The following is a 12,441-nucleotide window of genomic DNA, read 5'->3' on the forward strand; positions in this document are numbered from 1 at the left end:
GGCAAGCTAAAACGCTCATCTTTGGTTAAGCCCAATATATTTCTCATGAACGTTACCTATTCGTTACATATATTACATATAAGCACAAAGTTTGTTTTTATAAGGGTCTAGTTACCAGCATTGATAGTGCACTATCAATCACTGTCAATTCTCTAAGAAATTTTAAATATTAAATAAGACCAATAAAATTGATTTTTGATACAGAGACGTTATGGTATAGGTATTTTATGGCCAATATAATCAAATGGACACTAACAGTTCTCCTGTGACTGCTTCCATAATGAGGCCAAGGCACATTTGGTAATTTCTAAAGATATATCCAAGCAAATTCTTTGAAAGTTAAGTGGAAGGAAAACGTGTGATAAAAAAAAAAGGTGCACAGGCAACAGTTAATGTGAGGTAAAGCCCACTGAAGACTTTGGAGATTTATTAGGTGAGTGAAATTCAAGAGCTACATAGAGGTGTAACTAACACATAAGCTATAACCTTCACAGCATCAGGAGCATCCTGCTTTTCAGATAAACGTGCATTTTCCAGATTCTGGAAGAAGAGTGGAGAATCACACAAACCACACAATTTCAGTCTTTTAATCTTGGTTCACTGTGTTTTTCAAGTCCAAAGTCAGCCTCTACCAGCAAACTTTAAAGTACTTCATGTTCCCTTCTGCTGATGGGAAACACAAAGTGCTACAGAGATCCTGATGTTATTTATCAGCAGTCTTAACTCTGGGTTTTCCATAATCATCAAAACAATAGAAATATACACTTGTAATATAAAAACCAAAGTATAAAAGTAAAAGTGTCAAAGATATTAATACTATTGGGTGTATCATTACATTTATAAAACTGGGAAATGACAAGTAAACCTACTAAGTAAAGCTAGTGAAGCACAATAGAAATGCTTTTATTGTTTTTTCATACAGAACAAGAAATACTGAAAGCTTACATTTTCACGTGTTTTTTATATTATATAAAGATAAAGTGATATAACTACATGCCTGAAAGGTCACAAGTTTGAAGTACAAAATAGTGTTTTCTTCTGACATCGATACTGCATAAGACATTTTTTAAAGCTTGTTTGAAGTCGGAAAATGTCCAAAGATACCCTGAAAGTTTTTCTTTGTTGAATAATAAACATACATTCAGAGCTGATTTAACATAATAAATAAAATAAAAAATCTGTTTTTTTGTCTGATAATGATCAGCATTTACCTTGTTGCTCCTAAGATTGCAATATTATTGTGAAATAAAATTTTATTTCAATTAATATGATACTTTAGAACAATTTAAAAATTCTGCCTCACTTGTTAAACAGAACCGTGCATTATCTTTCTTGTTTGATCCAGAGGGTGGCGCAGGCATTGCTCCACCCTCACATTGAGTTGCAATCTTCGGAGAGGTGTGTCCTTTTCTAGCAAGCAGTAACGTAATAGGTCTCTTAAAAAGATTTGAGAAAAGCTTCTGAACTTTGCTCCCAAATCTTACAAGACAGTAGAATCTCTGGAATGTTACTCAAAAAATTTCCATTTCAACTTCAATTCAAATTATATCTTTCCCTTGGAAAACCACAACCCTCAAGCACCAAATTAGGTGAAAAAAAATATTTTTTTTCTATTTTTTTTAAAAATTTCAAATATTGAAGCTGTTCAAGTAAACTGCATTTGACTCCACTGACTAAGTAGAAGTTTTATCAAAATCTTCAACACAGGGAAGAATCCTGTCAAATTTTGCAGGAGATTTTACACAGAGCGGTGTAATTCATTTACTTGTCGGCTTTGCCTTCCAGTTTTTATGCTTTTTATATTATCCCTCATTTAGACCGACTTTATTGCTGATCACATAACACAAGCTAACAATGCTGTAATTGGAGCTGGCACAGTTTTTGCTCATAGTGTCCTTACTCCTTCAACAACCGTTTTGCAGTTTTTCTTTGAGACTCAAATGTATTGATTAATGTACATATTACTGTTGCTATGTGTTGTTTCCATTTTATGTTAGCTTTAACTGGCTTTATAACTTTTCTCCCACCTATGGTGGGTATATGGTTTGTTGTCATTGTAAAACACTTATAATAGTAAACTTTTACTTTCATTACTGTAGTAAAAATTTTAACTCGGTTACATGTAAACATTGTGAAATTTAACTGATGCCGTTGTGTAGTAAAAAAAAAAAGTGGGGGGATTGGGTAAGGCATATATATTAAATGTCCTTAACAAATGGTACTTCTTGGAAAATATTTTGTCTTGTTACAAACACAAACTTTTAAATAACTGGGATTTTATGAGATAGGGTGACACAAAGTAGTGATTAACAGTGACGTGGAAGTAAAACAATACACAGCGCTACTATAAACATGTAAAAACTGTTTGTTTGTAATTGTATTCAGCCCCGTTTACTTTAAAACACCTAATTAAAAAATCACTTAAGCAATAAATATCTATAAATTAAACTGTTATGAGAAGGCCTCAGAGGTTTCCTAGAAATTAATATTGAAGAACCAACATCACAAAGCATGAAGTTAGCATGAAGTTAGTTAGGTTCATGCTAATTAACTTCATAGTTAGCATGAAGTTAATTAGCTTCATGCTAAAAAACTGATTTTTAAAGTTGCTCGTCATCCAATCTGACTGACCACAATATTGTGGCCCTTTCTTTTTTGCAGGGCCACAATATTGTGGTCAGTCAGATTGCATCATAAACAATTCAGCAAAGAGTTAATCAAGGGGGCTGAATACAAATGCAGGTCACACAATTATTTGATAAGCAAAACAAAATTGTAGAACCAATCATATCCGCCTTTTCCCTTTACGATTATGCTCTAATTTCAGTCAGTCTATCATATACATTACCAATAAAACACTTTAGAGTGTATTGTTGTAACTCGATAATGTGAATCAGGTCAAGAGGTTTTGACCTCTTTGGGATGCACGGTGGAACAGTTGGTAGCACTGTTACCGTGCAGTCACCGTAGCTGCTGCTGCCTTAAGCATCGCTGGACGATTTGAGCTGCTCCAGTTCAGCATTGTCTTTGGGGATCCCCTTTTTCTTTTGGAAGACGGCGGCAATCTCCTCAAACGTTTTGCCCTTGGTCTCAGGAACCCGGAAGTAAATAAATATGGTGAAACAGAGAAGCAACACGGCAAACAGGATGAACACATAGCAGCCCATCCAAGCCTGGTGAGGAATGCAGAAAAATATGTATTGAAAATGCAACTGGTGTTTGATCGTGGGACATGATGTGAGGTCTGCGGTAGTTCACAGCACAGTGCACATACTTTATCTGGCTCCTTACCTGTATGTATGGGAAGGTCATGCCAATGATAAAGTTACTGGTCCAGTTGCAGCAGCCTGCGAGGGCGATGGCGGCCGGCCGAGGCCCCTGGCTGAACAGTTCAGCCACTATGAACCAAGGAATAGGACCGGGGCCAACCTCAAAGAAGCTTACAAACAGAAAGATGGCTGCCATGCTGACGTAACTCATCCAGGAGTAGTCATTCTAGAGAGAAAAGAGCAGATTTTTCCCATTCACCTCATGCTTGCACGAATTCAATTCTTGAATGAATTTTGATTGACAAATTTTAAATTTTTTTGAAACACCAAATCTTGAGGTTTCAGTATTTGTAAGCCATATCAAAATGACAAAATAAAGACTTGAAATATTTGACTGTGTGTAATCAATCTGTGCTTGTGTATCAGTTTGCCTCGGTGTCTCGTAAACCCCTGCGGGCGGTTTTAGCTGAGACTGGAAATCTTCCACTTGGTCGAACAAACCTGGAATTTGAGACCCACTGTCATGGCAACAGCACAGCAGCCCATCCCTCCCAGACCAACCAGAGTCAGAGTGCGCCTCCCGGCTCTGTCCACCAGTGCAACCTGGGACACACAAAGCACGCTTACAGACAGACTGAAATCATGCAACACGTGACGCTGGTGTTGCACATGTGAGCGCATTACTTACAGACACCAAAGTAAAGACCGTGTTGATGACCCCCACTCCGATCGTGGCATAGACTGGCTGACTGACACCAGCTTGGGTAAAAATGTCTGTAGAGTAGTAGAAGATCTGGCAGACGAATGCAAAAAGAAAGAATCGATTATCCAACATTACAAAAGTCTCATTTTAGCGGTTTGCTATACTTTATTAAACATTTCAGTTGATACCTCTACACAGATTAAACCACTACAGTTTGGTATTAGGTAAAAAAAAAAAAAAATCTTTTACACTTACTGCGTTAATGCCAGACAGCTGCTGTGAAAGGTGCATCATGAGGGCAACAAACAGCTGCTGCCTATATACAGAGGAGAAGATCTAAGAGCGAAAAGACAGACAAAAATAACATATGATATGATATAATAAAATAGCAATAGAAGCATATGGCGGAACGGTAAACCCACATCATGGAGGTGCTACCCAGAAATCTGGAACATTTTTGCAATGCTGTCATGTTATATGGCCTTGCAATATATAACAAAATACCTCTAAAAATACCTGGAAAATTTCCAGCATTTTGTTGAATTTATCCCAAAAGTAAGGCAATACTGAAGGTGAAAGGAGATCTAATATAATTCTCATGAGAAGTCCCTAATAAAATAATCAGATTATTTATATCTTAATATAATATATTATATTGCCCCAAGCAGGGATGGAACAAAAAGCAAAACAATGCAGGTCAAACTCCAAAAATCCAAAGTTTGATTCCAGACAAGAATAGCAAGTGTAGTGGCTAAATCAGAAGAGTGCTTGCTAACCCAGCCCAGTCCCAAAGTCCACAAAAGCAATTTAATACAGCACAACTTTGACAAACTGTAAAAGTTCAAACACAAACTAACAGTAAACGCATAGCTTATTACCAGTTAATTAATATTTCTTGCATAGGTAAATTTAGGTTTTGTTTATTTGTTTAAAACGGAAATGTTTTACAGTAGCATAACCTCAAGCTGGAAGAATGCTGATGTTGCAATTCTCTATCAATGAACTTTGGAGTTGTTTTGTTTGCTTTTTTTTTTCTTTCTTTTTTTTGCTTTTTCAAGGGTTTTAAGCTTTCTACTTGCTGTTCTGTGTGCAATATGTTACAACCAGTTCCTATTTTGATGGACTTTCTGGATTCATAAAGGTCAATTCCCATCTAGCCTTAGTTGTAGGGACACACTCTTTTGATTTTTCCTGTTTTGAAAAGAAGCCAAAAAAAAAAAGATGGGCCTCTAAGTCATAGCATATTTATGTCCCAGTGAAACAAAATATCATACTACCTGAAGGCTCCCCAGCACTCTAAATCAACCAAGTTTATGGTTGTGTAACTCCATAAACAGCGTTCACCTCTTTAGAGAGAGAGAGAGACCTACCAAAGAACGGATGGACACCCTCAGCTCTTTGTCTGCTTCTTCCTTCTCCCTCCTCATTTCTTCCAGATCGTGAGCAGGATCATACGCCCCCTTTAGACGATGCAGACCTGAGGAAGAAGTGCAGCATGAAAACACCCAGCAGCAAAAACCTCCAGAAATTAGTTTTGTTAGCAGTAACAGGCAACATTCTTGAAATCTTTTGCTTAAATAAAAGTTGCTCTTCTGTAATGACAAGTTCTCCACTGTGAGTGAAATGTTTCAGTTATTTTTGTTGAAGGTAGTATGAAAACAAAATATTAAAACACCTATTTTCTATATGGCTATTGAAACACATCCCAGCAGAACCTTTGCTCATGCAAAAATGTTTGCTTTATTTATTGATTGATTTATTTTACCAGGTAAGTGGGTTAAGAACAAATGATCATTTTCATCAACAACTCTGCAATACTGTATGCACTGCTAGAGCTGCCCATTGTCACCGATTCTGTTCATTACTTTCATGGACATCGGGGGCAGTTCCACTGGATTGGCAGACTGGCAGTTCGCCCAACCAGTCTACATGTGTTTTGTGGACTTGGAGAAGGCGTTTGACCGTGTCCCTCAGGGAGCCCTGTGGGGGGTTCTCTGGGAGTATGGGATACCCGGCTCCTTGATACGGGCTGTAAGGTCCTTGTATGACTGGTGTCAGAGTCTGGTCCGCAAATCCGAGGCCATGGTCTTGAGCCAGAAAAGGGTAGAGTCCCTTCTCCGGGTCGCTTGTTCTGCCCCAAGTGGAGGAGTTCAAGTATCTCAGGATCTTGTTCACAAATAAGGGAAGAAGGAAGCGGTAGATTGGCAGGCGGATTGGCGCAGCGTCTGCCGTCAAGCGGGCGCTGTACCGGTCCGTCGTGGTGAAGAGAGAGCTGAGCCAAAAAGCGAAGCTCTCGATTTACCGGTCGATCTACGCTCCCACCCTCATCTATGGTCATGAGCTTTGGGTCATGACCAAAAGAACGAGATCACGGATACAAGCAGCCGAAATGGGTTTTCTCCATAGGGTGTCTGGGCTCTCCCTTAGAGAAAGGGTGAGAAGCTCAGTCATCCGGGAGGGACTCAGAGTAGAGCCGCTGCTCCTTCACGTCAAGAGGAGCCAGCTGAAGTGGCTTGGGCATCTGGTTAGGATGCCTCCTGGACGCCTCCCTGGTGAGGTGTTCCGGGCACGTCCCACCGGGAGGAGGCCCCGGGGAAAACCCAGGACACGCTGGAGGGACTATGCTTCTCGGCTGATCTGGGAACGCCTTGGGATTCCTTTGGAGCAGCTGGAATAAGTGGCTGGGGAGACGGAAGTCTGGGCTTCCCTTTTGAAGCTGCTACCCCTGCGACCCGACCCCGGATAAGCGGAAGAAAATGAAAGGATGGATCATCGACCTGCATTTTTGCATGCTGTGTTCAACAAACTCTGGTATAAAGTTGCGTCGATTTTTGCAAAACTCGCCAAGCTGCTTTGACACTTCTGTGCAAGGCTAACCAGCAGCTCACTGTTGACCTCCAGTTGGAGGACAGAGGGGAAAGTGATGCCGTTTTTCTTATATTATGCAAGTCGTATTTACAAGAGAAAAAAAAACTAAAACAGTTAATTCTGCTTGTGTTTGCATGTGTTGGTCCTTACTTTTCCGGGCTTCCTGCTCTTTGCCCAGCAGGATGTAAAGGTAGCGTGGACTCTCCGGGCAAAGCGGCAACAAAATGGACTGTAATATCGCAGGAGCTCCGGACAGACCAAGCAGCACATGCCACATTTCATCGTTACCAAGAATAAAATCCAAACCTATTACCTGCATACAAATACATGTTAGTAATGGGTTAAATACTGTATGTTTTATTCAAGCACAAATGATGCTCTGCTTTGGTCTAGGTGTGTGAGAGTTTAACCTACCTGGCTGAGTAGGATGCCAATGACAATGGCCAACTGATGTAACGTCCCCAGAGCTCCTCTGTAAGCTTTAGGTGCAATTTCTCCAATATACATCGGTACCAATCCGGATGTTAAACCTGAAATATACATTTCAACAGATTACCGCATTTTGCTACGAAATGCCTTAGTTGTGAAGTGAAGGTGATTCCAGATGTGTGGGTTTACCACAGTAGAAGCCCATGATGGCGCGGCCCGTGATGACCATGATGTGGGGCTTCCACATCCTGGACAGACCCATCAGCAGTCCAGCCGCTACTGCCAGAACGTTGACCATCAGCATGCCCTTCACCCTGCAGAACAGAAAAGAGGAATGTTTGTCCTCTTCTTTGTTTCACCTTTCGTGAAAATGTGATGTCCACTCTTGGAAATCTCTGACCTTCCTTTAAAGTCTCCGATAAATCCCACCAGGAAGGAGGACACCATCCCGCCAATGGAGAAGATGGCCACTGACAGTGACCAGTACATGACCACGGAAGGATGCTTTTGTTCCTCTGGGGGACTTTCTCCCTCTGTGATGTTTTCTGGCAGTGCTGACCTCTCGGACCACACGCCCAAAGACAGAGCATAGTGCTTCTCAATGACCTGCAGCATAGAAAGAAAATACAACTGCAGCACGGTATTTGATGCTAAAATGTGCCTATAGCAAATGAATAGTGCAAAGTGTTTAAAACTTGTGACCTTTATCATCTTTCATCACATTAAAACTAAACATGAATTTTATAAATTTCACTTTTTGGGGTAGTTCTTTAGTACTGGCTGGTATAATTTATAATTTATATCTTTTAACAGATCTTTGAGCCGTGGATCTCTGCAGCTCCTCCCAAGCTTTTTTGCAGTTTCTCCAGATCTTCACTTTCCTTCCACTCTACTATGAAACCTTCCTTTGAGTCAGCACATCACATAAAAGTCTAATAAAATACATTAAAAGTTGTAAGGTGGTGTAATGCAAAATATTAGATGAGTGTAGATGTTTTTGCAAGGCCTTATACAGACCATGGAAATATTAAGTTAATATTTTATTGCAAATGCTTTAGAAGACTGATAAGGGTTTGCAGCATTTGTATAAAGTGTCCTGAAGAACATTTTGTCCTTGCAAAAACAGTAATGTGTCATCTGACACTCACACATGTTGTACCTTTTATTTAAAAAAATAAAAAAAAAAACTGCTACAGACCAACTTGCTTATTTTTAGTAGAAACTTTAAAAAAAAATTAAGTTACTTTTTTGTTTTAAGGGTTTTGTTATTATTTTGAAGCACCAGCGTAAATTTTTCTTTGAGAGCAAATACTTTAGGGTGTGAAAAACCAAGCAATTCATTGGCTCGGTGAAAGTGAGTGCATGTTACCTTCTGGGGTGCATTGATGACTCCTAGACTGTATCCGAACTGCAGGGAACCCAGAGCTGCTGTGAACACTGCGATAGCCAGTGTACCCGTCAGTTGCTGCGATCCAAACACAGTTTCACGTTCACAACCACATCAGCAAGCAAGTTAATGTTTCATAACAAAACTACTGGGAGAAATTTTAGACGAATCCTGGACGGTTTTTGGATAAATTTCTAAAATGCATTAAAAGAGTCTTTTTTTTTTCAAGAATTCTCGTACCTTTCCTGTCTCCATGATGCGTCGAGAGTGTTCCCTTGAGGCTGGTAATGATCAATGAAATCTAAATGCCTGATCACACAGTGTCCACTCTCTAATCGACCAACTAACACGCACACCCCCACACACGCGGCCACCCACACACACACCCACTCGCTCAGGTTCATGAGAGCATTGACAGCCTAGAGAGGTCTCATCCCCAAAGGGAAGTCTTATGTTATGTCTCATGCATAAATATGTATGTTTGTACAATATTATTTTACTAGCCCCTGGTTTTATATGTTATAACTTTAAATAGAACTTCAATAATGATGTACTAAACTTCAGATTGCATAGTTACTTTGTGTAATAGTTACTTTTTTCCCCCCTAATGTACATTAATACTTGAATTAAACTTCTCTGAGCGCATACACGTGCAAACACGCTCAAACTTGTACGTGTGTGACATTTTGTTAATATATTACTAAGGCTTGGACAAAGTCTGAGGGTCGACGCTGATACACATGTTTACACAAAATTAAGATAGAAATGCTCACAAATAGGCAAACAGGCTCCTGTTATGGTAGTCTCTTTTATTTCTCTTTTCCATCATCACTTTAAAAAATAAATCAGTCCCCAAAACATTAGCAGTGCTCTTTTAAAAATAATGATAACACAAACTGAACAGTTAAAAGTCTACAGTGGTTCTGGTTTTAGAAAGAAGAGATTTCAGCATGGTGACAATTAATGCGCTTGCTTATGCTCAACCAAAGCATGTGCATCCCAGGGAAGACGATCTGTAGCTTGGCGCTTTATTGCTAAAATCTTCGCCTGCTTAGATCAGCGAAATGCAGCTTACAGCCGCACAGAAAACAACAACAGTGTACAGTAAATGGTTTTTTTGTCTGTTTGTTTGGGTTTTTTAAGTTCTTCAACGCACAAAAAAAGATTTCAAAAGGGGGAAAAAATGCACTTAAAAACATTATGGTTGAGTTAGTATCTTGTTATGTCTTTTGTTGACCCTATAAAACAATTTACAGCTGTTTGCAGGAGTAAAGTGGCTCGAAGACAATTCTGGAGGAAATGAAAAGTTGTAAGCTCTTAGAGAAGATTCAGTTAACCTAATATCCAAAATATTAATTTTTAATAGTTTAATAATTTATACTCTGCCCTTTGTGTGCCCCCAAGTGATTAAATAATTATTTACCTTATTAAAGTGAAAATAGTCCCAAAACCCATAATAAATGTATAAGTGGCAGACGCATTCAGTATGCATAGTGTGTTTCACTCACAAATTCTGGGACAGCAGATCACGTTAGATGTGGGACAATTTCAGATAAATTAAAAAAATCTGGGCAAATCCGACACACTATTGAGGTAAATCTGCTAATCTTATAAACACAGTGTAAACACGAGGGTCTCACTGAATGCGATGGTACAACTCAAAACCAATTTCAATTCAAGACAATGATTTAAAATCCTGCTTAGGAGTAACTTTATTCCAAAATATAACATATGGCAAAAGATCCTCTAGTTACTCCAGCAGCTCCAGAACTTTCTGCATTACGTTGTGAAATCGGTAAAAAAAAAAGAAAAAGAAAAAGAAAATCAACATCTGTACCATATCTATGTGCTTGATATTTTGAGAAAAAAAATGCTTTCCAAAAAAAAAGAAAATTAGACTTAAATTTATTAATGCATATCTCTGTCCATGACAACAAAATAGGTAATCAGCAATGTGTTACATTAAAATAAAAACTGTCCCCCAAAAAAGTAAAAATCACTACTGGAGGTAAAAAAAAAAAAAAAAACGAACAACAGCAATAACAATAAAAACAAGACAGTAGTTAAAAAGTGATCAGTAATCCTTCCTCGTGGCTTCCATTTTTAAGTTTCACTTACATCATGCTCGGCACCGTACAAATATCTAGGAGCCAAAATCAGATGAGCCAACCGGAGGCGGAGCATGATTTGAAAGGATCCCACAGTGTTCAGTAGTGAATGCTTTACACATGCACACAGTAGTTGGGGACAGCAGCTCAAATCCTGTTGAGGCTGAGTTCAGGATAAGCAAAACCAAACAACAACAACCACCTCATTACAAAAAGGAAAAGAAACAAAACCCCCCAAAATCATCCTGCATATTGCATTCCTTAAATGCGCACTGCTCAGATGCAGAAACTCATAAACTTTACACTATGAGATAATGTAACATCTGTGCATGTAAACAAACTCAATGTTTTTTTTTGTTTTTTTTTTATCGTGTCGGGTGAAAGATTGAAATACTGCAGCCTGACATTAATATCAACGTCTAACTTCGATTCTGGCTTGATTTAAACTTTTGCAACAAGTTAAAGACACACACACATGAGCACGCCCACACACATAATCCTAATTTCAGAGACTCAGATGTGTTTCCACTAACATTAAGGAATCACTAACTCCGAAATCTTCCGCAGAATGAAAACAAAAGCTAACAGAATGTTTTGTGCCCGGGCCCCTTTTTGTTCATTTAAGATTACAGTAAATCTGATGCAGCACCTTCAGAGTTTAAAAAGTACAGAGAGGGACGAGGAGTGTAGTGGAGAAGAAGAAGACGAAACAGAAAAAGAGAACATATTGCATATTGTAACGATCCATTTCACAGCAGGGTGCATCAATGCCTCTGTCAGGAGAAATGTGATCGATCGTGAAATAAGAAGGGAGTTTGGTCAGAGCACAGAAAGATGGAGCTGAAAGGAAGTGAGAGAGGATGTGAGTGAAAATCAAACAGGCTGTCAGCTTTGATTAGCGACATTCAGAATAAATTTGCAGTCCTGTCATCAGTTTTGTCTTGGCGCTGCCTTTCCAATAGTGACATCTTCAGATTGGATCAAAGGCCTTCAGAGCTCTTTGTGGATGAGCTCACTCGAGATGGATGAGAGGAAAACAGAAGTCAGGGCAGTCGGATGATGGGAAATAGGGTTGGTAAAAGGAGGCAGGTGTAAAGAGGTAAACTCTTAAATCCACTGGTCCAAAATGAAGAGAGACAACAGGGAAGGAAAAGACAAAGAAAGAGGAAATCTGAAACGTTAGGGCCAGTCAGTTAAGTAACAATGGCTTCTCCGTGACCCAGATCGATCTAGGATATTTAGTCTCTTCTGGAACTATTTCTTTCCTACTCAGTATTTGTCTTTAGTGCGCAAAAAAAGAAGAAGAAGAAAAAAAAGAAAAGTCTATTTGCGACGATCCGGGTCAGTTGGGTTCGTTTCATTTGTGGTGCATTAGCCCGCAGGAGAAACAACGGGGTTGTTGTACTGGCCAATGGAAGAGCGAGGCAGAGTGGACAGGGAGGAAGGTCACCAGTTCATCATCGAGTTTCTGTTGAGGGTCATGAAGAACACCTGGCTACTACCTCCCGAACGCACCGACGCAAAGAACACCTGGAGAACAGGTGGAGAAAGAAAAAAAAATTAAACAAGAAGCTTAGATTGGGTTTTAAAAGCATTAATGTAATCCACTTGTTTTTTTTTTTGTTTTGTTTTTTTCCCCCAAATTTCTTAAAATGTTTACAGATACAAATCATTAAA

The 12,441-nt window shown here is 39.2% G+C and overlaps 2 protein-coding genes across 18 annotated transcripts in view; both read right to left on the reverse strand.

The window, feature by feature from the left end:
* Positions 1-572: 572 nt before the first annotated feature.
* On the reverse strand, positions 573-8,982 carry slc2a2 (solute carrier family 2 member 2). Its single transcript, XM_044143538.1, has 12 exons — positions 8,897-8,982; positions 8,639-8,734; positions 7,670-7,875; positions 7,459-7,583; positions 7,255-7,370; positions 6,991-7,153; positions 5,343-5,449; positions 4,228-4,308; positions 3,958-4,062; positions 3,771-3,872; positions 3,292-3,495; positions 573-3,173 (listed from the first exon to the last, which is right to left on the reverse strand). The coding sequence occupies exons 1-12, from the start codon at positions 8,909-8,911 to the stop codon at positions 2,982-2,984; spliced, it is 1,512 nt and encodes a 503-aa protein (XP_043999473.1). The 5' UTR covers positions 8,912-8,982; the 3' UTR covers positions 573-2,981.
* A 468-nt stretch (positions 8,983-9,450) lies between these two features.
* The window catches only part of tnika (TRAF2 and NCK interacting kinase a), a 63,526-nt gene continuing 60,535 nt past the window's right edge, over positions 9,451-12,441 (reverse strand). For all 17 annotated transcript variants that reach the window (XM_044142015.1, XM_044142019.1, XM_044142017.1 and 14 more), the window contains one exon: positions 9,451-12,294. In XM_044142015.1, the coding sequence (XP_043997950.1) occupies positions 12,211-12,294 (84 nt within the window). In that variant the 3' untranslated portion in view covers positions 9,451-12,210. The remainder of the gene's footprint in view (positions 12,295-12,441) is intronic.

The sequence above is a fragment of the Gambusia affinis genome, linkage group LG16 (assembly GCF_019740435.1).
Source record: "Gambusia affinis linkage group LG16, SWU_Gaff_1.0, whole genome shotgun sequence".
In the NCBI taxonomy this organism is placed as follows: domain Eukaryota; kingdom Metazoa; phylum Chordata; class Actinopteri; order Cyprinodontiformes; family Poeciliidae; genus Gambusia; species Gambusia affinis.